We start from the raw sequence: 24,083 nt of genomic DNA, 5'->3' as shown, positions 1-24,083 counted from the left end.
CAGTGTCTAGAATCCCTCGTGCAGGTTCACGTGTTCACCGTTAGCAGTGACTCTTTCTGCTCCGCTGGTGCAGGCCGCGCCGCACTGGGCACCCGTATCACTTCTGAGGGGGTAGGAGGTATCGGGGTGTGGAGTGGTCTGGCCCCCGACGCCACAATCTTTCCATTACGCCCCATGCCCTCTGAAAGAAGAGCCAATAGAGAGGGCTGTAGGAGCCATAAGAGTAGCCTTGAAAGAACTAGGAGTACTTTATCCAGCCCAGGGAAGCTTTATGTTTAGGCATTTTACAACTAAAAACAATTAGATGTTCGGAAGCAGTGTACAATGAGAGATCAAACCAGTTACTTTATCATGTATTCCCCCTCTTCTTTATAACTAAAGCAAAAAAAAAAAAAAAATGGCTTTCTGCTTTAAGGGAAAAGTCAGAAAAATAGGTCAGTATATTTTCCCTCTCATAATAACATAAACAGCTACAAGAAATCCAACTGTAATAAGAGAAATTGGGTGTTGGTTGGCACATATTCATTAAAAAGACAACAGACCATCGTGCTACAAGTTGGTTAGTTCCAGCACTGGAGCTAATTCATATTCCTCATTGTCTACTGCTCATGTTTACCTTAAGCAGAGAGTAACTCTGGAGGCTGATGCTTTTCTCCGTTTGTTTTAGTCCATAAGTTGTGTACATCTGCCTGATGCTCAGGCCTTAACTTCAGGAGTTGCACTATAGATGGCATCAGAATTCTCTGAAGCAATTTCTTTTAGCTCCTCTTCCGCTGTCTCTGGAAAACTGATCCTCGGCTCTGCCAGCTCACCACTGTGTTCTTCAGGAAGCCCGTATTTCCAAAGGCCGTATGTTTTTCCTACCACAGTCTGCCATAGTCCCAGTGTTCTGTCTTCAGAACCACTAGCATCGAGTTGTCCATCAGGACTAAACCTCACACAGTGAATGGGACCCAAGTGTCCTTTGTAGGATTCTAATTCTTCTCCACTGTTATAATCATGCTTACAAAGTTTAAAATCTTCACCCCCTGCAACAAGAAATTCTTTCTCGGGATGAAGAGATGCAGAATTGATGGTTGCAGGAGCTTCAAAAGATTTAATTGGGTCCAAACTTACTGCACTGTGAAAAGCAGTAGGTCGCCCATAAGTTATTACCAAGATCTCTCCCTCAGGAATGTATTCCATACTGCAAACAGACATATTAAAATTTAGAGATTTCACTTCTGTGATAGTAGCATGATCCCAAAGGCGAACAGTTTTGTCATCAGCTGAAAGGATCTGTTTATCCTCGCTGCACCATAGAGCCTTTTTAATACCAGAGGTATGACCCCTGATTTCCTTAGGTTCTGCCTCAGGTTTGTTCAAGTCATATATGCATAACAGTTTATCCTGTCCCCCGGTTAACAAGTAATTAGTATCCTGCGTAAAATCCAGCCTTGACAATGTGTTTATGAGCCAGGGTCATCCATTCATGTCCTGAGACAGCATCCCACGCTTTGGCTGTGAAATCTGCAGCTGCTGTAGCTGCTGTGGTGGCGTCCTTATTTAATGTGACATCCCAAACAGCACCCTCATGACCCAAAAATGTTCCAGTCCAGTCTCCTGTATCTCCCTGGCGTAGCATAGGTTTATCATCTTTGCAAGCACCGATTAGGCAAAAGCCGTAAGGCGTGACGCCACTGAAGGCCAAATCCACCACAGGCTGCGTGTGACATGTGGCCCGCGCAGGTGAGTGGCCTCATTGCCACAGCGGCTGCGAGCCTTGCGATCCGGCGGGGGGAGGGGAGGGGAGCCGAAGGTGGTCTGGTCTTTTCTCTGCTCTTGGCACCGACTCCTCGAGGTGCCCCCCCCCCCCCCGCCCCCTGCCCTGACTCTGGGATTGGGCCGGAAACGCGAAAAGGCCAGTCCGGTGGCCCCGAGGTCAGAAAGGGGTTAGGGATGGGTCAGGGAGTCTGCAACGGACAACCGATCCACTGCTGTCAAGGGAGGGAAAGGGGGGGAGGGGGAGAACCGGAGAACTGGTAGCCGTGACCCGCACCATCCAGGGAAGCGTGTTAAAGACTCATCCCATGGTCTTTTAGTCCCCTTACTAGACAGGGTGGTAGGCCTGGCCCCAGCCAATTCCTGTGGATTCAGGAGGTGGCTGTTGGCTCGGATGAGACGCATCTCTCTACTCGTCTCTGCAGGCTGAGATCGCACCCACCCTCCTGGGCCAGCCTTAAGCCTTATCCACCTCTGTGAGCCCTCCCTGTTCTTGGGGAGTGGTGATGCGCTGAGATTTTCCCGAAGCCCTCCCTGACTGCGCTCTCCTGTCTCCATCCGGCTCTGTGCCATGCGGCTCCCTTGCTCCCTTCCCGCCTGGCTTGCCGGGCTCCAGGCCGTGGCAGTGTCACTTGTGCCGTCTCCTGCAGGACCCAGCCCAGGGACTGGCACATAGTCAGGGCACAGCAGTTCCTGGGTGATGTGCTCAGCAGAGGCTGCGTCGCACTGTGGCAAAGTAACGGCTTTGTGCATCTCCAACAGTCCTGGGTTCAAGTCTCGGCTTCACCACTTCCCAAATGTGTGACTTTGGGCAAGATGCCCTCTGGGTCTCAGTCTCCTCACTGAAAGATAATAAGCCCACTACTCAGTAGTGCCTGGTTCCCAGCGCCGTCATGAGGACTAATTGAGCTCATCTCTGTAAAGCCCTTCAGATTATGCGTGGCATCTGTTAGGTGCTCAGTTATTATTCTTTACAGAGAAAAGCACCAGGATGTCAGGCTGGTATATAGAAGCTGGACTAGAGATGGCCCCTTTGTATTAGCCTAAGTCAGCTAATTCCTATAAACAACCTGAAAATCTCAGTGATTTAATGCAACGGAAGTTCATTCCCAACGTGGTGGGGATGCTATGCCTCTCGCAGGTACCCTGCCCTCCGTCTTGTGGTTCTTCCTCAAGAGGAGGTTGGATTCTTTCTGAGGCCCGGCAGTGCGGGGAGAGAAAGGGAGGCCGTGGAGGGTCTGGATGTGGTGCTATCACTTCTGCCTTGACCCGGGGAACTGGCCTCACCCAACTCCAGGGAGGGTCAGGAGATCTGATTGGGCCGTGGACCCAGGAGGAAGAAGAAAGGACGGGCCTTGATACGTGTGTCACTGGCAGAGGTGGTAACTGCAGTCAGTATATTCAATCTCCCACCATTCTGGTACCATCTTCCTAATTTGGGGGTGTGTTCTTAAACGACATGTGTTATTTACTCAATAACTTTTATGGAAACTACTCAGTTTTTGAATTTAACATGTTTGTTTATAAAAGGTAACTTTATAACATCTTTGAAAATGGAAAAGCAGTAAGTATCACCTGCCACAAATAGATACAAATAATTGCAAGCCTGTTCCGTCCTAGCTAGCTGGTGCGTGCTACAGTAGCTGGGTCTGTTAAAAAAGGGATGTTAGCAAGTGCTAGAGAAACGAGAGGTTGACAGCCAGATAGCACCACCTCGAGACGTTCTCTTTGAGGTTCTCGGAACACTCAAATGAGAGCTGAACAGGGAATGGCCTTCTCACTGTGAAGTCTGAAGCCGTTTAACCACCAGGTCCCCACATGGCCTGAAATCACCCAGGTCACACCGGTGGCATAGGTGCCACACTTTGGGAAATGCTGGCTTAGGGGACAGTCAGCACACAATTTGTGCACAGGCAAATCCAAAACTTGGTGCAGAGAGAGGTAGATGAAATCACCTGTCACCTCGTAGCACTCAGGACTTTATAGTTTCCACCTTGATCTATGAGGGGAATTAATGGTGTCACTTAACCAATGGGAATGGGAAACTGAGGCCCATAGCAGGGCATGACCCCTGGCTCCCCTGCAGGACTCATGGCCTTTCCACTGTCCCTGGATGCCATCTTTGGTCGGGGAAGGCTTACCGCCGTAGGTTAGACCACGTGGGCAGGGGTCATGTGTATTCATGCTGCTCTCTCATCTCTCTGCCCCTCTCACCCATCACCTGCCTGGTACACGTGACTGTGCTGGCACAGGAATGCCTGTCTCCCAGGCCTGCTTCAAGGAGCCAGGAAATCAGAAGCTGACCCTGGGCATGCTTGGGTACTTGTCACCCACTCACTGGCCCAGTGGGTGACCCAAGATTTGTGTGGGGACTGCACCAGTGGATGCTCTCCCTGGGGAACTACTTACCTGCCTGCTGTTAAGGGGAGGGCTCCCCGTATGTCCTGGCCCGTCTTTCTGAAGTTGTTTTGCAGTCCTGACTCAGGTGGACTCCACGAGCGGTTTGCTCACAGGGTAGAGGAGTCCGGCTTCCTCTCCCGCTCCTAAATCCCTTCCCACAATGTCCCACTCATTCCAAGTTATGCCAGTGCCAAGCCCCACTCACTGAATACAGGCAGTGTGCCCCGGATCTCCCAGCAACATGGCCAAAGGTATTGTTACCCCCATTTGTGGGGATGAAGAGATCAAGGCCCAGGGAAGCAGGGTTCCTTCATTCATCCGTTCATGCACTCACTCAAAGGTTAACTGGGGAGGATTCCAGGGACAACAAGACTGACATTGTCTTTACTGTCGTAGCATTTCCAGGGTAGTGGGGAAGGTGGGCAGGATGACAGTGAACAAATAATTGCACAGATGGTTAGTGTCCAGATTGGTGAGTGCCGAGGAGGAAGGAAGAGGAGACAGGTGATAACGAGTTTGCGGAGAAGGAGCTCGCTGGATTAGCTTGGCCAACTAGTGCCCTTCCTCCAAAAAGATCTTCCCAGACAGCGTACGTTATCTAATTTGGGTCACCCCCCCATCCCTTCCCTGTGTGTATCTTTTTATCGCACCTGGACGTGTCCTTCAGATCACTTAGCACAATTGCAGTGATCTGTGTGTGCCGTTTGTCACCTGATGTCTGTCTGTCTCGATGGAGTCTAAGCTCTTGAGAGCAGGGACCAAATCTCTGCTCATCCCTGGATCCTGGTACTGAGCCCAGGTTCTGCACACAGCGGGTGCTCAGAAAATATTTATTAAATGAAGGAAAGAGAGAATCAGATCTAAATCTGTGGACTGTGGCGCCCGTGCTCCACCAACCTCACACCTCCCACAGCTCAGAACTCAGACAAGATGAGACCCCGGAGACCTGGCAGAGTGGTCCAGATCTGCTGGGATTGGATGCTTTGTTGCCATATCTCTTTGTGTTTGGAAAAAATGTTTCTAGTTTTCTTCTAAGAGTATAAGTGCATCAGAAAAGATTTATTTCTCTAACAGTGGGAATGGGAAATGTTCCCTACCGAATGTGTCCTGAGGAATTGGGAAATCTGGCATTACTCAGGCCCTGCCCAAAGTGGGAATGGGTGGCCAGCTGCCTGTCCTGATGGGAGGCTACCAGGCTGCCCTCACCCCTGCTAGCTCCGCTTGCTGGAAATGGCACTTTAGCCCCCAGAATCTGAGGTGGGGAAGCTGGGAGGGAGCAGACACCTGATATTCCACACTCTCCCCAGCCAGGGGCCTAGGCCTAATTGTTCCCATTTTGAGAAAACAGGCTCAGAGAGGTTGAGGGCTTGGCCCAGAGTCACACAGCCATCAAAGTAACAGCCAGCCCCTGAAGTCAAGACTGTCCAACGCCCAGAAAATGATACTTTTCTGTTAGATCACCTGACTGTGGAGATTCAAGGTGCCCAGTTTTCAGTTTCAGTTGAGTAATCCTGTTCTCTCTAGAACTGGCAGGTTTCCCTAATCACCTGGGTCCTGTCCTGCCCCCCACCCTCAAGTCCGGTCCAGATGGGCCTGGGAGTCTGCATCTTTCAAAGTGTCCTCAGTGATTCTTAGGGACAGGTAAGCTGGGAAACCCTGAAGAGGGGTTCCCCATTATGACTTAAGTGTAGCTCTGGGATTGGGTACCACAAATCTTAATTAACTTAATAATGATTATCATAAAAGCGTCACATGGGGCTTAAGAGTTTAGAAAGCTCTTGGAAGATGAGTGTGGTCTGGGGATGATCGTTTTCTCTGCAGATGAGAACCCTGAAGTTCAGAGGGGCCCCAGGAGCGCAGCTTTTCTGCACTTGGATCTCAGACTTTTTCTAGTTTCCCGCGGAAGTGTTTGCCTCCTGGTGAATGTTAGGTCCTCAGATTGTTCCTGGTGACATGGCTGTGGGTTTTGAGCCCTCTGTTCTTGGTACAGAGAACTAGCCCTGACCCATTCTCTGCAGTCAGATGTTTCTGGAAGGAGGGGAGTGAGAAGCCACAGACGCTGGACAGTTGGAGAGGGTGGTGATAGGAGTAAACACTTACTGAGCATCTCCTGGGCATCAGGCACAGTGCTACGCACTGTAAATCTATCATTTTATTCAGTTGTCACAACAAACCCAGGAAGCGAGGGCTTTTACTTACCCCATTTTACAGATGAGAAGGCTGGTATGTGTTCAGGTTCCGGGCTGATCAGACTCTGTAAACACGGGAGCTGGGAGGGCATGGAGATGGGTGGAGCCAGCCCCTGCCCTTTGGAGCTGGGAGCCCCACCCAGATTCACCCTGCAGGCCAGGTGGCAGGGCCGGTTCCACTCTCTGTCCTGCCCAGTTTTCCCCGACTCGGCTTTGGTTGGCCGAGCTTCGAAACTGGGGCGCTCTCAAAGCCAGGTGGTTTGTCAGAGCTGAGTTAACCCTGAGTCAAAGGAGGAATGAGAGGGTTCACTCACCCGCCTCCTCCCTGCCCCGTCCCCACCCGTCCCTCCCCGGGTCAGGCCCCTCACGGTGGGGCCACACAGACGTGTCACCCAACTTGGACCTCTGCCTGCCTCACACTCACTGGAACATGAAGAGTCAGCTGCCCGGGACTTAGCTTGTTCTAGAGCCATTGTTGTGAGGTCCCAGGCAGACCTGGGATAGCCGGGCTTTGAAGCCTGGCACATCTGGGTCCCAATCCTGGTGCTTCTGCCCCCCCTCACTGTGTGTCCTTGGGCAGCTCACTTCACCTCTCTGAGCCTACCTTATGGGGACATAAACCCTGACCTCACAGGATTACTTCTTGGAGTCGAGAGCACCTCCCACAGCTACTGGCTCACCGTAGGTCCTAATTCAGTGACACGACGCCTCTACTTCCTTCCCCCATTTATGAAACTTCCTGTCATACTTGATCTAAAACAGAGAGTTTAAACTGGCGGCATTGGGGGTCACATTCTGCCCAATCACAGATGTGATGATCTGGTCCTCACATCTAAAAATAAATTTAAAGTTAAATGCCAGCATTTCCAATTCGACAATTTCCCATAAAAATCTGGATTTCCAGTGCCTCTAGAAGCATGGGGCTCCCAGGCTTCACTGGCCAAAAGGAAACTGGCAGAGAATCAGAATCGGGTGTATTGTTACCGTTGAGGGGAGGGGGCAGTATTGTATTTCTCATGCCTCCACTTTGAGCCTAATGATTGAAGATTCTCTTGAGACCACCCCACAAGGAAGGAATAGTGACTCAGAAATGGCTTTTCATCTTTCAGAACACTGGCGCAGCCTGCCCAGGTGCCACGTGTGGGTGGGTCAGCTGGCAGGACCTGCTTCCTGCAGACCAGTGTCATCTAACCCAGTCCACCTCCTACAGGCCTCATGCCAACAGTGGACACCAGGGAGCCAGTCAGGGAGGTCTCCCTTTGGAAAGAGCCAGTGGCCTTTGGGAGACAGTGGAGACCAGGGTTGAGAGCTTGACCTCTGAGTATCCCACCAGGCTCTCAGTGCCTTGCTCTGCCTTTGTCACGGTGGGGTCCCCGGGGCCTAGGACAGTGACGGGCACACTGAAAAACGTGTTGAACAGTGAATGAGCAGTCTCCCTGGAGTTGAACCGCAGCCCTACTACTTGCAGAGTTGATTTGCTAGCACTTTACCCACATCATCAGCGGGGATGGTGACGGTACCCTCCTCCCGGGGGACAGTAGAACTTCAAAGAGATAACTCGGCTAAATGGCTCAGCACGGCGCCCACCGTGGTAAGTGACCGGTACGTGTGGCTGTGATGATTATGTAGTTGGCACAGGTATTTCTGTGCTTGAACCTTGATACAGGCCACCACTTGGGCCTCTGACCCTGCCGCAGGGTGGTGGTGTTACAACTGCCTGAGCATGCTGGTGGTAACAGCCCGGAGGAGAGAGGGCACGTGGACTTGACCAAGGGTGCGGACCCCTGGGGAGAACCACCTGTTTGTCAGCTGGTGTCACTCCCTAGTGTGGAGACGTGGGATGTGGACGTGATGTCCACCCTCCCACAGGCTGAACTGGTTGGCCATGTGCTGTTGTTGCCTGAAAGATATTGCACAGAAGACACAATGGGTAGGAATGTGCCCTGGGCCCAGCTGTCTCCATGACGTGTGAGCCACTCCTGAGTCTGCTACAACCCAGGTGGAAGCAGCTAGAAGAGTCACAGCTGCAGCCGCCACGGCGGTGCATGCTGGCCTTTAGAGTCCCTTTCTAGCCCCAAGGGCTCCGGAAGTGGAAGGGCTGGTCAGGCTACCCAAAGTAGAGCGTCTTCCTCAGTGGGACCTTCTGCTTGATACCTCTTGGCTGTTTTTAGCACACGTACCCAGCATTTCCCTCCCTTGATCACCCACAGCGGCTCTTTGGGGGAGGAGTCACCCCTTTCACAGATGGGAAAATTGAGGCCCAGGGAGTCACAGGTCTGCCCAGCTGGCTGGGGGCAATTTGCTTGTTCAGATGATTCCCACGGCCCCACCGAGAGATCGTGATATGGGGAATCAGGGCCCCGGCCTCTGTATTTTTTAAAAAATAAGTTTATTTATTTAATTTATTGATTTTTGGCTGCTTTGGTTCTTTGTTGCTGTGCGCAGCTTTCTCTGGCTGCGGCGAGCGGGGGCTACTCTTTGGTGCGGTGCGCGGGCTTCTTATTGCGTGGCTTCTGTTGTTGCGGAGCACGGGCTCTGGGCACGTAGGCTTCGGTAGTTGTGGCTCGCGGGCTCAGTAGTTGCGGCTTGCGGGCTCTTCAGTAGTTGTGGTACATGGACTTAGTTGCTCCGTGGCATGTGGGATCTTCCCGGGCCAGGACTCGAACCCCTGTCCCCTGCACTGGCAGGCAGATTCTTAACCACTGTGCCACCAGGGAAACCCTGGCCTCTGTATTTTTAAGCAACCTCTCTGGGGAGTTGTAATGATCAGGAGAGGGGGGAACCCAAGTAGGGACTCCAGTTTTGTGCTCTGGCCCTGCTGTTTGCTCAGTCAGCCAAATCATGTACTTCCGTGGGCTTCCCTTCCTCAGCTGTGAGATGGGGAGAGTAAGTAGTACCCACCTCAGAGGATGGTTGTGAAAATGCCATAGGCGGTAGGTTGGTCGGTCAGTGTAACATTCTCAGGATTTGGGGAGTATTGATTTGTTGCTATTGTTCCACATGGGATTTGTTACAAAAGCAATTTAAGAAACAAAAAAGATACCTGTGAGTAATTTACAGTAGTGTCTTCTCCCCTCCTTTGAGGTAGGAGTCTTAGGATGCTGGGATCAGGGTTGCTCTGCCCCCATTTTAGAGGTGAAGTGACTGAGGGGGCAGGCTGGACTTTGGAACTCCCACAGGGGCGGGGCAGGTGTGGAGGTGGCTGCCTCGGGTGGGGGCAGCAGTGGGGTGGGGTGTTGGAGGTCACCGCACCCCACCACCACCTCCGCCGCATGGCCCTTCTCAGAACACCAGGAAACACCTCCGGGTAGGGACGGTCACGCTACCTTCCAGGAGGGCCGCGGGGGTGAGAGAGGAAGCACACTCACCTGCCTCCCACTCCTGGGCTTGATCCAGGCAACACGGCCTCTTCCGTTCCCCCTCACGCCTCCACTGGTGTCTTGGCTGTGCCAGAAGTTCTCCCTAAAGTGTGTCTGCTGAGATGGTCTCAGTCCATCCAGCGCCCTCCTTGCTCATTTGCTCATTCATTCATGTAACTTATCCGTTGAGCACCTACTGTGTGCCACGCGCTGTGCTGGTGCTGGTGTGTGGAGCTGAACCCCACGGACATGGTACCCACTCTCAAGGAGCTTCCATTCCAACAGGGAAGATAGTTAAACCATCAAGAGTTATCTGAGCAAGAATGTCCAGGGATCTTTGGGGATATTCTGATCTACCTTGGTGCGGAGTTCTGAGAGGACCTCCCCTAGTGCCACCTCGAGGCCTTGTGATGAGCAGAGCTAGGCAGGTGCCAGGGCAAGGGGTCCAGGCCCATCCAAAGGCAGAGGCAGGAGTGAACTGTCAGCACTTGGCGAACTGGCTGGAGAATGCATCGGGGGCACCGTGAAGAGTGTGCCCTTGACCCTCAGCACAGTGGGGACAAGTTTGAGTGGGGAGCTGGGTTCTGTTTGTGCCGTGGGCAGCCTGCAAATCTGCGCTGCGGAGATGGGCCTGGGTGCAGCCCAGCGGGGACCGGGCCAGCAGCCGCTGGCTCTTTTGGTGTCCAGTCTTTCTGCCAAGAGGCCTCTTTGATTCACATTTTCCACATGGACTTGATGTTTTAGAAATGTTGACCTTCAACTAATCAAATGTCACTTATTAAATTGCAAGTCATATCCTTTTCAATTTACAAAAAGGACAGTGGGCCGGCGACTTAGTTCGTGGCCTGTTGGCAGGAGGGAACTTGACAGCCCTTGAGGCCAGAGAAAAGACAGGTGCCTTATCAGTGACCCCCCTCCCCCCTCCCCTGTCCCCGTGTCCCCAGGGGGTGGGCAGCATGTCTTCTCAGTGAGAAGCTGAGCTGAGAGTGAGGCTGGGTTAGCAGCCAGGCTGGAGAAGCCGTGGCAAGGCTGGAATGCCAAGTCCAGGCGGGTGGACTTGAGTCTCCCTCTCAGGAAGCAAAGAATCCTCTTAGAAAGGTGAGGTCAGTTCATACAGGCCGGAGAAGAGTCAATGCCACGTAGGCAACGGCACCTGAGTAGAAAAGAAGGCAAAAGTCAGGATGTGCACAAACAGGGAGTGTGTGTGTGTGGGGGGGGCAGCTTCCTGGAGGAGGGACACTCGAGAGGAGTCGGGTTGGGATCCGGGGAAGGGATGGCATTCTACCCGAGGGGTTCTGCAGCCTGATGAGATTGGGAGGAAGGGATAGCCGTGTGGGAAAGGGCAGGGGATACCACGGGCAGGTGAGGTAGGCCTGGTTTGTAGACCACTCAGAGGAGCCTGGCCTGGGATCTGCATGTGCCGCATCAGGCAGTGGGGAGCCATAGCAGGTTCATGAGCAGGGACGGTGCTTAGGAAGGAGAAGGGGATCAAGTGAATGTAAAAACTCCCTGGGGCATGGGCAAAGGGGAACTAAAAGCCCCTTGGCTTGCGTCAGTATGTTTCCCAAGACAGTGGGGGAGTGTTCTCCCTGATGAGGTGACTGGTCCTTATTCACACCCTCAAGGAGACTGAAGACAAGACTGTCAGACCGTGGATGCCAACCTGAGGCTGAATCCATGCATATGAAATGCCTAAAGCGCATTGTAGACAGACGGGCTGCTGTGGGAATTGTAGCCAAGGGTTGGGGCCCCTGAAAACCCCACAGCAGGAATTTCACAGGTGGGGAATTTAAAAGCATTTTGGAACATAACATTGGGCTCCCAAGGCCACTAGTGGACCTGAGGAACATGTTGATGTATGTTGAAGTTCACTAGAAGAATACACTAAAGAGAATATCTGCTGTGTTAAGCATCTCAGATTAGGAATAACAGGAACTTCTTTCAGCTTCAGTTTCCTCATCTGTAAAATGGTCCTAATGATAGTGCCTGCTTGCTAGGGCTGTTCTGAGGATTAAATGGACTGATGCAGGTGAGACGCTTGGCATTGGACTTGGCTGGGCTAAGTTCTCAGCTGATGGCCTGGACAGTCCCGTTCATTCCTTCTTACCATCCTTACCTGCTAAAAGCATAAGCATCTCTGCTCCAGCAGTTTCAGGGAGATGCTTATAAATTTGTTTCACTTTCTTGCAGGGATGCCTGGCAGAAGAGACTTTCCCCCTTGAGTCTAGAACTAGACTAGAGTCTAGGCAATGGTGTGTGGCAATGAGCAGTCACAGCCCTGACCCCACCCCCTCCCAGCTGTGGGATCCCAGGCAGGTCCTTCATCCCCTTGGGTCTCAGTTTTGTCATCTGCAACAATGGGCTAGTACCCCCACCCCCCACCCCCGCCCAGGCACTGTGTGAGGCAAGATGAAATAGTGTCGTGGTACTCCATTGTCAACAAGTACTCCATCATGGCCACCTGGTCACCAACCCCCAGGACCCCAGGCAGCCCTCATGTATGACTCAGTTCCCTCCCCACGTGCTTGTCTTCCACCTTCCTCTGTAGCTCCTAGAGTGTGGGTAGTAGAATCTGCGTCTCTCCACCTGCTCTTTGCTTTACTTCCCTTTTCACTTTTCATTCCCTGGGCTGTTTGTTCAGTCATTCATTCATTCATCCATTTACTCACTCATTACGTACAAATATTTATGCTGTTCGTTGTGCTAGGCACCTGGGGCGGCCAGTGGTGAACGAGAGGCATATAGCTCCTCCTGTCGCAGAGTCTTCATTTTCAGCGATTAAATCAAACATCCAATTAAATTTGTACTTATCAGTTGATATGAGGTCTGTGAGGGGAAAACACAGGGGATTCTTGTAGAGGTCAAGGGAAACCTCACGGCAATGATGTTTCAGTGGCTGTCTGAAAGGTACTTGGGGTTCATTAGGGAGGGAGGCCCAGGTGGAGGGAACAGCATGGGCAAAGGCCCTGAGGTAGGGAGGTAGCATTGTCCATGTGGAAGTGGCTGCAGGACAGAGCCGGGGAGAGCCCAGGCTGGAGGACTCAGCTGGGCCAGGCCGTGAGGGACTCACAGGGCACGATTAGGAAGATGACCTTTATCCTAAGAAGCCTTTGGCCCTTGAAGCGTTTTAAGCAGATCTTCATGAAGAGTTCACTCTGGACTGAAGGGGAAGAGCAGAGCAGTTAAGAACCTCCTTCAGTGTGCAGGTGAGGGTGATGACGCACTACTGCACACCCCGGGTCCTTTACTCACACACTAGAGGAGCGACTCATGGCTTGCACTTAGCAAGACGAGAATCCTTGTGTTGGTACAGAAGAAAGTCACAGATGGCGGGATCATATGTCCTGGAAGCTTGGGGTGGGGCCCGGGAGCCTTTGCCGAATCACTGCCTGTCATGTGATCATGATGATGGTGATGCGGGCTGCTCAGAGGAACCCCGAAAAAACCTAATGTGTACCCAGCAGATCCAAGTTCATACTCTCAGCTGACCTTCCCAGCGCCCTACGGACACGGGTGGGAGTGTCCTGTTGTCCAAAGAAAGAAAACAGGGTTGAGTGTTGGTGAGGGATCTGCCCAAGATCCTGAGGCTCCTGCCTGCCAGGTGTTTGGGGCCAGAGTCCCCACTTCCCTGTCCTGTAGGTAACAGCCGGGAGAGCACATCCGTCTTTCTGAAGCACTTTGGACGGGTAATACCAGGTCAGGAGGTTCTGTGGCCAGAGAGAGCCTGGGGCCAGAAGCCTCTCTGAGGCTGTGACTTTTGAGGCTCACGTTGCCTTCTGCCACCTACCTAGCCCAGGCTCCCCTTCGCAGCTTCCCGGGATCCCCCAGACCTGGGTGGGCAGCCGGTGGCCTTACCTGGGATGGTTCTGCTGCCCTGCATGCCCCTTTCTGTGTCCCTCCCACCCCCAGTTTATCCTTTCAGGCTTTGGGTTGAGGCAGGGCTGTTCCCTGTAAATACCAGTCCCCTTACATGAGCATTTTTCTTCTATGATTTTTCCTGTTTTGATGAAACACTGCTCTTGGCTGTACAGGTTCCCAAGAGGGAACCAAGGCCCCGGCTTGGCTAGCCAGTCATTCAGGAACTTTGCTTCCAGACCCAGCCCCACACCCAGCCCGCATTCCGCCAGGGCCATAACCTTAACCTCCATGCACTGTGTGAATGGGGCCCGTCCCTCCCCGCCTCCCAATTCCCATGGTTCCCATGGCCACCTCCTTATCGCTATTCCCAGCTGACTGAAAAGGGCTGCATTCCAGCCCAAAGTTAGCCTCGCCCTCTCTCCCCCTTTCTGTTTTCTTCCAGACTGAGGGGTGTAAGAGTTGACTAGGGTTAATGGTCCTGCTACCAGTGTCTGAGCCCACCGCATCCATCAGGCCGCCTGTAGGGAAAGGATGGGGTGGTACCTTAGCCCGTTCCTTCAATCGTGCGTTCAGCAGATGCACTGAGCTCCTCCTGTGTGCCAGGCATTGTTTTAGGCACTGGGCATAAAAAGCGTGGAAGTTAACAAGTGTCACGGAGGTGAGGCGCAGCTGGGCTCTGAGTGCGAGCTGAGCTTTGCAGGTCGGAACAGAGGCTCAGGGCGCTGATGCAGGTCTCCAGGGGCTGCTGGTCACCTCTCTGCCCACCTCTGTGGGGAATCACGTTAAAAGCCCCTCGGGTGGGGCCCCTGTGAGCCCAGTGTAGCCCTCGTACCTCCTCCAGCTGAGTGCGGGCGAGATTCCAGCCCTCGCCCTCCGCCTCTGTCAGGTGTCCTTGAGCAGGACAGGCAGCTGGACACAGTGGCCTCGTGAAGACCACAGCACGGCCAGTAGGCGGTGGTTCTGGGATTTGGGGGCCAGGTTCCCCTCACTCCAAAGTCATTTCTTTGGGGTTCTTGACTATTTGTCGGCCGGGTTATCTCTGTGACTTTTTTTCCTGTGGTGTTTCTTGCCTTTCAGCGGTGCTGTGCCTACAGGCCTTGTCTTAATCCCCCGGCTCAGCCAGAGGTGCTTGTGGAAAGTATTTGTCCTGGGTAATTACAAGCTTTTAATCTTAACTTTTGACACACGTTTACCCATCCCATTCTCCTACGTGTTTGTCCATTACTTATTCATTCTTTCAACAAACAGCATTTATTCAGGACCAGGCCCCTGCGTGCCAGGGAGGGGAGGGACAGGTGAAGCAGACTTGTCCCCGTCCTCAGGGAGCTCGCGGCTACGCGAGGCAGCGGGCTTGGTACTCCAATGCGGGAGGTGGGCCGACCTGCCTGGGCCTTGATGCTGATGACAGGAATAGCTAACCCTGAGGCAGCGTTCTCAGGGCACCTGCGCTGCCTTCTTGCATCTATTAACTGACTTAATCCTCGTGACCACCTCTGTGAGGTGGGTATAGGCTCTGTTATTATGAATAACATAACACATATCGGGAGCTAACTTGCCCAGGGTCACCTGGCTAGTGGCAGACGCGGGATTTGAACCCAGGCTCCCTGGCTTCTCAGTGTGGGCCCTTAACTGCGCCAAGCTGCGTGACCGTGAACTTGCTAGATAAAGCAGTGGGAACAGAGCGTGCACATCACAGAACTGCGAGAGAAACAGACGGCTCCGAGGCTCGCGTGGCAGAATCGAGGACAGCCTGAGTGGGAGCTGGTGCCGAGTGTGGGTCCCCCGGTCAGGGCAGGGGATGGGCCGGGGCTCAGGTCCTCCCCAAGCAGGAGACCCAGAGTGATCTCGTGTGAGGAAGGAGCCAGGGCGTTGGCCGCGCCCGTGTGTCTCAGTGAGCACAAAAACATATTCCAGAGCCAGACCCTGAGTTCCACAGTGTTTGAAGCCCTGCCTGAGGGCCGGGGCCAGTGCTGTGTGGAGGAGGAAGGGCCTGGCTGGGGCAGACGGAGGCCAGGCCAGCCGCGGCCGGAGCCTGGCTCTGTCGCTGACCGCCGGGGTCACTCTGGGTGAAACGCAGTCCGCCCTCCTGGGCGCTCAGCACACTGCCGCAAATCCACTGCAGAGAGTAATCTGGAGTCCTTTCCCTGGCCTGTAGGGCCCTGCGTGATGCGTCCTCCCCCAGTGTCGCTGACCTCATCCTGGGCCTTCTCCGCTCCCTGTGCTCCAGCCATGTGGGCATGGCTGCTCCTTGACCAAGTTGACCATGCTCCCATGTTGCCCCGACTGCTTGGATGCCCTTCCCGGGCTCTTGGCATGGTCAGCTCCTTCCCTCCCCTCAGGTCTCTGCTCAGAGGTCCTGCCCTGATCACTCAGCCTGAAGCGCCCCCGTCCCACGCTCTCAAGTCACCCTGTGAGCTCCGTTGTAGCTCTTAGCACACTTCAGGACAGTCCCGACTCCCTTTTTAGCTCTGTCCCCTCCACGAGAACACAAGTTCTTCAGTTCATAGGCCTTGCCTGTCTTGTTCACTCTCGTTTCCCCAACACTATCAATGGTGCCTGGTGCGTGTGGACACTAAACGTTTGCTAGCTAAACGAACGAGCCTCAGTTTCCTCATCTGTAAAATGGGAAGCAGCTCGCTGATCTACTGAAGTTGGTGTAAAGATTAGAGCGTGTTTAGGTTAAGGTGCCTCGTACAGGCCTGGCACATAGTAGGCACTTAGGATTGGTCAGTGAAGCACGTGCTGAGGCCCAGGTGTGAATTTCCAGCCTAGTATAGACTCCGTGGACGTTGCATAGCTGGGTTTTTTGACATTGCCAGAGCAGCCTGGTGCTCACCAGCTCTGGAAATCAGGGTGATGAGTGGGGCAGGATGAGGAGAAGGAAAGAAAGAAAAAAAGAGAAAAAATGAGAAGGAAAAAGGCCTGGGATGCAGTGGATTGTTTTTTCAGTGGAAACGTAGAAAGAGATGGTTTTTTGCAAGATCAGGTTTGCCCACTGGAAAGTTTGTAAATTCCTGCCAAGATCTTTTTTTTTTTTTTTTTTAAGACCATTAGAAAGGAGATAGGGCACAGGTAATTCCAGTTAATAAATGTGGAAAGAATGATAGAATTTGGAAGTCACCATTAAAACTCCACAGTAATAATTATTTCAGTTAAAATCCACTAATTTTGGATGCCAAAATTAGTGGGCAAAAGTTTAAGCAGAAACAAGATATTTGTATAGTCTCAGAGTATCTCCCCCGAAATATTTAGTCATTACAAAGTGGGAAAATAGTAAGTGTCAGGAGAATCCTGGCAGATCGAGTCTTAGCCAAGTGATCAAGGCTAACAGCACAGGTGCTAAGACATATGGCATCATGTCCCCGATGTGGGGCTCTAAGGAGGGCGCAGCACTGTGGGATTCTTCCCAGAGATGCACAACCTGACTGAAATCACCGGAAAACATCAGACAAGCCTGGTTTGAGAGGTATTCTACGAAGTAACTGACAAACACTCTTCAAAAATGTCACAGTCATGACAGACAAGGAAAGATGCGGGACTGTCACAGATTAGAGACTAAGGAGGACCCCGGATTGGATCCTAGACCAGAAAAAGGACATTACTGGAAAAACTGGTGAGATCCTAATCAGGTTTGTCTTTTCCTTAATGATATTGTACCGAGATTAATTTCCTAGTTTCGAGAATTTTTCTGTGGTTTTCTCTGGTTCTGTAAGATGTGAACATGAGGGGACACTGGCTGAAGGGTGTGCTATCTGTGCAACTGTTCTGTAAGACTCAGATTATCATGAAATAAAAGGTTTAGAAGGATGGCACTAGATAAAGGGGGAAGATAAAGAAGTATGGCAGGAAAAATCTAATGGAGACTTCATTATGGCATTCTAACTGCGCGAATGAGTATGTGTTTGCAGAAAGGCCCGGTGATGGTGACGGGAGTTCTAAGGCACGGAGGTAGGCACCTTTCAATTGAAAAATCCCGTTTCCTTGAAGGATTTTCCACAGCTGGTTGGCTGTCTGACCTTGACTTTGCCCTTCCTTAAGGGGCTCTGGTTCTTTTCTCCTGAGTTCTGTCACCGCTTAATCAGCAGAGGGTATGTCCTTTAGTGACGCCCATTGATGTCAGGCTGTACGAAGGCACGGTAGGATTCAGCAGCCACTGATTCGGGAAGTCCTTAGCAGCGTCTGCCAAATTTATACCATTCCCAGGCCACTTTCACACTTTTGCCGTATCTACCTCTACCCAGACTATTATAAACTTTCTGTTTTATTTATATGGACCCACTTTAAAGATTCGAATAGGTGAGTTAAAAAGAAAAGGTAAAACCAATGTCATTTGCCGTGAACCCAAAGTATCCATAAAATTCAAAGCAATGACTTTCAAAGAAAATTCGAGCTTAGGTAGAACCTGCTGGTAGAAGGTTCTGAGCCTGAAACCTGCTCTTCGGTTTATTAAAAGGTGAGATTATTAGGTGTTAAAAGACCCTCTGGAACCAAAATGAGACTTTCTTCTAGACTCATTCAAGAGAATTGATGGAGAAGTAGAGTGGGAGGAACTCCCTCACTGGGTGATTCACGTTAATTGCTGCCCTTCCCTGCTTCCACCTAAAACCATCTCATGCGGGACCACGGAAGCTCCTCTAGAGCCATCTAGCCCTCCCTGAGGGGCAGGAGACCAAGGGCCCTGGGGCCCACCTGGCCACACCGTCAGCCTGGGCAGCCTTGAGCCCTCCGTCTGCCTGGCCCACCCCTTTCTTCTAGCCCCAGGGATTCAGATCTGACTTTGTGAGCCCAGATCTGAAGCCACTTCCTCTGGCCAGCTGTCCCTGCTCTGCCCTCAACTTCAGAACACGTTGGCTTTAAAAAAAAAAAGAGAAAGAAAGCCAACATCTGACTTTCTAGGAGATACAAGAATTATTCTCATATTATATTATTGTTCCTACTTAATTCCAAGAACCAGGCTTTATCATGTTGAGGTGGTATCTGCTGTGTCACAGAGCTGCGTGGGGTTCAGTAGAACAGGGCTCTTAATCATTTTGACATCTACCCTTTGTAAGAAATACATTTTATATTGCAACCCAGCGGACAACATGTAAACACTCAACATAGCAATCCTTCCTTTATACAGGCAATGCAAACAGCTATTTTTTATTCTATTGTAGCATTTTTTAAAATGCTGGTTACAGCTCACTAAGTTGATTTCTCAACTCCCTAGTCATAACTTGCAGTTGGTAAAACACTGCTCTAGAGGATGACAGCATGAACCATAGTAAGAGGTCCCACTTTTTTGAGTACCTAGTATGTGCCCGGCACAGTGCTGAACACCATCTTGTTTAATCCTGACTATGTTTGCTCATCAGACTACTGAGTCTCAGAGAGGGACATCATTTAGCCCAGGTCACAGAGCGTGTGAGGGCAGAACCAGGATTGCTACCTGGTTGCTCATGTCCTTTGGGCTTGGGAACACTTCCCCTGTGTATCTGCCTTTGTACCTTGATCAAGATTGTCCCCAGAGGAGGTAGGGATAAATGCATAAATGACAGAATCAAACATCAAGTTGGTATAGAAAGATACTCTAAAACCATCTCTTTAATTTTACTCTAAGCCAGCGCAAGGGGTTCCCAAACCTGGCCAATGATTTGATGTTCTTTCTTCTTAAATTTTAAATTAATTTTAAAATTGAGGTATAGCTCGCCATAAAGTGGACAGCTCAATGGCTTTTTACATACATACACCCATGCCACCACCCCCAGGTTAAGACCGAGGAACATTCCCAGCCCCTGGGAAGAGTCCCTTGTGCCCCATCCTGGTCAGTACCCCAACCAAGAGGGAACCCTCCTCCTGGCTTTCCTCACCGTTGATTAGTTTTGTCCATCCTTCAAGGTCACATAAACAGCATCCTCCTGTATGTGTGTGTCGGCCTTCTTTCATGCAGTGTAACATCTATGGGATTCACCCATGTCGCGTGTGCCAGTCATTCATTCTTTCTTGTTTTGTAGCATCTGACTTCTTTTTGGTAGTTCTAAGCTTTTTAAAAAATGTTCCCACCCTATTTTAGGCATATCAAATAGCACAGAGACTAATCCACACCTTCCCCCCATTTTAAGAAACACACCTTAAGCCCCCATATTCCTCTTCCCCTGCTTCCATCTTCGATGCATCCCCACCTCCATCCCAGAATAACTGCTCTCCCCAAAATGGGGTTGATCCTTCATGCACATATCGGTACGTCTTTACTACCTGTGTCTGAAAATTCTTAGTGGGTCTTTCTAGATGCTGGGTGTGTGTGCGCATGTGCGCACATGCTTTTTTTTTTTCTGCATTGCTGAACCCAGATAAAAAAATATTTTTAAAATGTTCCAAGTCTTTCTGGAAATCAGAATCTCAGCTCCGTGCTCTTGAGGTCAAGAGAGTTGGAGCGGAGTCCAGAAGGAAAGGCCAGTCGGGGAGAGGCAGGAAGAGAGCAGAGTGGGGACAGAGATCCCAGGGGCAGGTGGAGGAGTGGGCTGGGTACTCCTCACCACGGGAAGCACCTGTAACCCTGCGTCTCCGGATCCCCTACCTTCCGTCTCATCCTGGACCCATGGGGACCTCAGCGTGCCCCTCTTTCTGACTTGATTTCCTGGATCCACTGGTGCCCCCTCTGCCGCAGCAGCCCTTGGAGGGATTTGAGGGGGCAGAATGAGGTTCTCCTTTGGGAAGAAGAAAATGCTTGTGGTCCTTTCTACCTCACACCCTGCAGCCTCGTAGTAGTGGGGAAAGCGGTGAGCACTGACTCGTGGGGCCGGGCACTGCGCTAAATAACTACTTTCCCCGTACTAACACATGGACCCCCTCAGAGCTACCCAAGGAGGCAGCACTGTTTGACAGACTGGGAAACTGAGGCACAGGGAGATGGAGTAAATTCCCAAGGCCACAGCCAGCGAGCGATGAACGTGGCCTCACACCCAGAAAGGCCGGCTCCAGACCCTCTGTGACCATACACCCTCCAGCCTCACATCTAAAAGAGCAGGGAGGCCCATGGCCTTCCCTTTCTGGCACTCATCCCCTTCTGTAACTGCACATTGGTAACAGAGCTTGTTAGGCTCTGGCTCCAGGCAGGCAGGGGCTGCCTTTGTTTGGTTCGCATTGTATCTCAAGGGCCTAGCTCAGCATCTGGAACAGAGCAGATGCTAGTGATATTTGCGGAATCGATGCTGAGTGAAGGAATGAATGGGCAGAAGCAGAGCTGGGAAACCATTCATGAGGTGTTTTCTGCAAACGCCAGGCTTGCCTCCGGGCTGTGGGGAATCTGAAAGCCAAGGGTCTGAGTCCCAGCTCCAGTGCTCCCTGGGAGTGCCACCCTTATCTTCCCCATCTGGAATGTGGGGATTGGGATCGTTCCTCCCTCCCAGGGTTGCTGACACTGCACTGCACAGTCAGGTGTGCCGCATCACAGACCGTTCTGGGTATGGGGGTGGGGCGTGGGCTTCCAGGTGGGTGGGCCCTCTGTAGACAAGAGGCCAAGGTCATTTCATGGGAGAGCACAGGAGTCCTGGTTCAGGCCCAGCAGTGGCATGGAACTCGCTGGTGGGCACATGTGAGCTATTTGATGTATGCTGCCCCATAACTTTCCGCTGTGTCCTTAGTTCTGCCCCTCGGAAGCCGCAGGAACAATGCTGACTGGCCTTGGCCACTGCCTCTGAATTTCAGCTCTCTGCTGTCATTTGACACCAGGAAGACTGCCAGCCAGCTAGGCTGCAGAGGTGTTACTGCCCCCATTCCTTGCTGACTTCCGCTGGGTCCTGGCTGGGCAGGACAGCACTTGCCTCTCTCCATACTCACTCTGCTTTGAAGACGTTCCTCCTGGCCCTGGTACTAACCAGCAGGCTTTCATCTCCGTTCTCTAATACACCCGCTCCACTGTTTACCTTCTCTGCCTCATGCACTCAATGGGGCTGTTCACAGGAAATGCCAAGGACCTCTCCCAAATAGCTTTGAACTAACCTTTTGTGATCGCTTTTTGGGTGCTAAGGGCTTTTTCTGCATTCCAGTTAGTGATCACATTTGTTTCTCAAAATCCCAGTAGAAGGGGGATGTAATCCATAGAGGTTCAGAGAGGTCTAGCTGGTTGCCTAAGCAGGGTCAGCATTAGAACGCCAACCTGTGTGAGCCCAAAGCCCGGGTTGTCTCCACTTCCCCCCTCGTACTGCTCTGCAGAGAGAAGGCAAGAGTAAGCCCACGAATGGCAGTGACAGCCACACCATCGTGGTAATAATTGGCAGTGATGATAATTGCAGCTGACATCTGTCGTGTGCTTGCTCCCTGCTGTGACCCGTCGTCCGTGCCTTCCGTGCTCTTCCACATATAACCCACACTCCAGTGAAGTCGTCAGTACTTTTATTCCCATTTTACAGGTGAAAAACACTGGAGGTTCAGAGAAAATTTTTTCCAAAGGCACACAGCTAATCCATGAGGCAGTAGAGCCCCTGGCTTTGCAGATCCACGCCTCAGGGCTTGAAAAACCGGGTACACTGTTGTTCATCCAGACACTGGAATATTATTCAGTACTAGAAAGAAATGAGCTAGCAAGCCATGAAAGGACATAGATGGGGGATACTTAAATGCGTATTACTGAGAGGAAGAAGCCAAGCTGAAAAGGCTACATACTATATAATTCCAACTACATGATGTTCTGGAAAAGGCATAACTATAGAGACAATAAAAAGAACAGTGGTTGCCTGGGGTGGTAGGAGGTGGGGGAGGGATGAATAGGCAGAGCAAGAGGACTTTTAGGGCAGTGAAACTGCTCTGTATGATACTATGATGGTGAATGCGTGACATTTTCCATTTGTTAAAACCCGTAGAGTGTACAACACCAAGAGTGAACCCTGTTGTAAACTATGGACTTTGGGTGATAATGACGTTTCAGTGCAGGTTCATCCGTTGTAACAGATGCCCCACTCTGGTGCTGGGTGTTAATAGTGGGGGAGGCTACGTGTGTGTCATGGGGGGGCAGGGGATGTAAGGGAAAGTCTCTGTACCTTCTGCTCCATTTTGCTGCGAACCTAAAACCGCTATAAACGATGGTCTAGTTTTTAAAAAACAAAGAGGTACACGATGTACTTGCTGATGTTTGAGCCACTGCCAGCCTGACCCCCTGGCCTGTGTTCTTCACCAGCCCTGGCAATGATGCGAATGGGGGGGAGGCACGGCTCTGCAGAGTGGGAGGGCTTCCCTGGCTGGGTTACCTGTGGGACGGCAGGCACGCCAGGGGGCTCTGCCAGGGGAGGGACTGATCCTCCCACTTGGGGAGGAGGAAGGAGTGGGTGAGGGAGGTGATGACCATATTCTTTGGTCTTCATTGCCTGGGACAGCGTGTGCTCAGGGAGGCTGGCCTTGCCTCTGCCAGGGCATTGCAAAACTCAAGCTCAGTTGAATCGATGTCCTTGGAAAAGTATGTTTTGCTCAAGAGCCAAGTAAAACTGAAAATTCTGCAGCCAGCACCCTGAAGTCGAGAGCCCTGACTCACACTGAGTGCGAGGGAGGAGGCCCAGCTCAAGGCAGGCCTCGGCTCTCAGGTGCACCCAGGCTCCCTCTGGTGCCAGGCCCCTCAGCCAGCTCAAGGCCCTCAGTTGGGACAGTGTGCGTGCCGTGGGCAGTATCCTCAGATGGCTTTGTCAGGACTCAGACCCCCTTGCTGTTTAGCAAAGGTTCTGTCCCTACAGAGCTGTGGATAAAATGAATCACTGTTAAAGTCAAATTTCCTTATTGACTTGCAGTGTTGGTTCAGAGATGACTTCTTTCTAAGATAAGTCTTTGGTTGATTTAGGGGCGCCTGGGTGTCATGGGAAGAGCCCCAGGTGCGACTCACAGGTAGTTCTCACTTATGACATTAGGCAATTCAGTGTTGCTTCCTGAGCCTCAGTTTTTCTGCCTTTAAAATGGGTCTGGACTAAATCAGCCTTGTTGACTACCCAGGAAGAGCGTCACCGGTGCCCCCAGTCCCATGTCCTTGGCAGACATTGCTAATCCATCCCAGCACGTACACACTGAGTCCAGTCCCAGCCTTAGCAGCTGGGCAGCCACTAGAATTGATCCCTGAGACAAACCTTGACCACACAGGAACTCCGTGATCTCAAAGTTCCCTTCTGGTTTTACAGTGCTTAGGTCTTCTTGCCCTCTCCTATTTTTTCAGTCCTGCCATCTATTCTGATGCAAAAATACTTCAAGATTTGAGGCCAAGTTCACAAACTGATAGTCTTCAGGCCAAATGTGAGCCACAGAAGTGTTTTCTTTGATTCGCATATTATTTTATTTAAAAAACAAAAACAAACAAAAAAACCCTGGTTGCCATCATTTTTAAATTGGTAATTTCCCATAAGCCCCAGATTTCTGGTTTTCCCTGATCTGGCCGCCCCGGGGCTCCTTGTTCCAGCCATGGGCCAAGCTGGGGGGCTTTCTACCCTCTTTAGATAAGCTGTGGACCCTCCGATTGCTGCAGGCCCCACCGGCCCACTTCTCTCATCTCAGTACCTGCCTA

General features: G+C 51.6%; 1 protein-coding gene, 1 long non-coding RNA gene and 1 pseudogene across 3 annotated transcripts in view; 1 reads left to right on the top strand and 2 right to left on the bottom strand.

Annotated features, from left to right (window-relative positions):
- ERGIC1 (endoplasmic reticulum-golgi intermediate compartment 1) overlaps positions 1 to 24,083 on the top strand; it is a 106,277-nt gene that overhangs the window by 11,232 nt on the left and 70,962 nt on the right. Inside the window, exon 1 of one of the 2 annotated variants that reach the window (XM_067732837.1) lies at positions 17,083 to 17,180. The exons of the other annotated variant lie outside the window; for it this stretch is intronic. Within the exon in view, the coding sequence (XP_067588938.1) occupies positions 17,098 to 17,180 (83 nt within the window). The 5' untranslated portion in view covers positions 17,083 to 17,097. Of the gene's footprint in view, positions 1 to 17,082; positions 17,181 to 24,083 lie in introns of those variants that run through there. 2 annotated transcript variants of the gene reach the window in all.
- Positions 285 to 1,775, bottom strand: LOC137220587 (serine-threonine kinase receptor-associated protein pseudogene; annotated as a pseudogene).
- Positions 12,143 to 13,637, bottom strand: LOC137220878 (uncharacterized). The gene is made up of 2 exons (XR_010941824.1): positions 13,565 to 13,637; positions 12,143 to 13,233 (listed from the first exon to the last, which is right to left on the bottom strand). It is a non-coding gene; the product is annotated as an uncharacterized lncRNA (long non-coding RNA).

The sequence above is a fragment of the Pseudorca crassidens genome, chromosome 3, assembly GCF_039906515.1.
Source record: "Pseudorca crassidens isolate mPseCra1 chromosome 3, mPseCra1.hap1, whole genome shotgun sequence".
Classification (NCBI taxonomy): domain Eukaryota; kingdom Metazoa; phylum Chordata; class Mammalia; order Artiodactyla; family Delphinidae; genus Pseudorca; species Pseudorca crassidens.
This window is presented reverse-complemented; position numbering and strand designations above follow the sequence as displayed.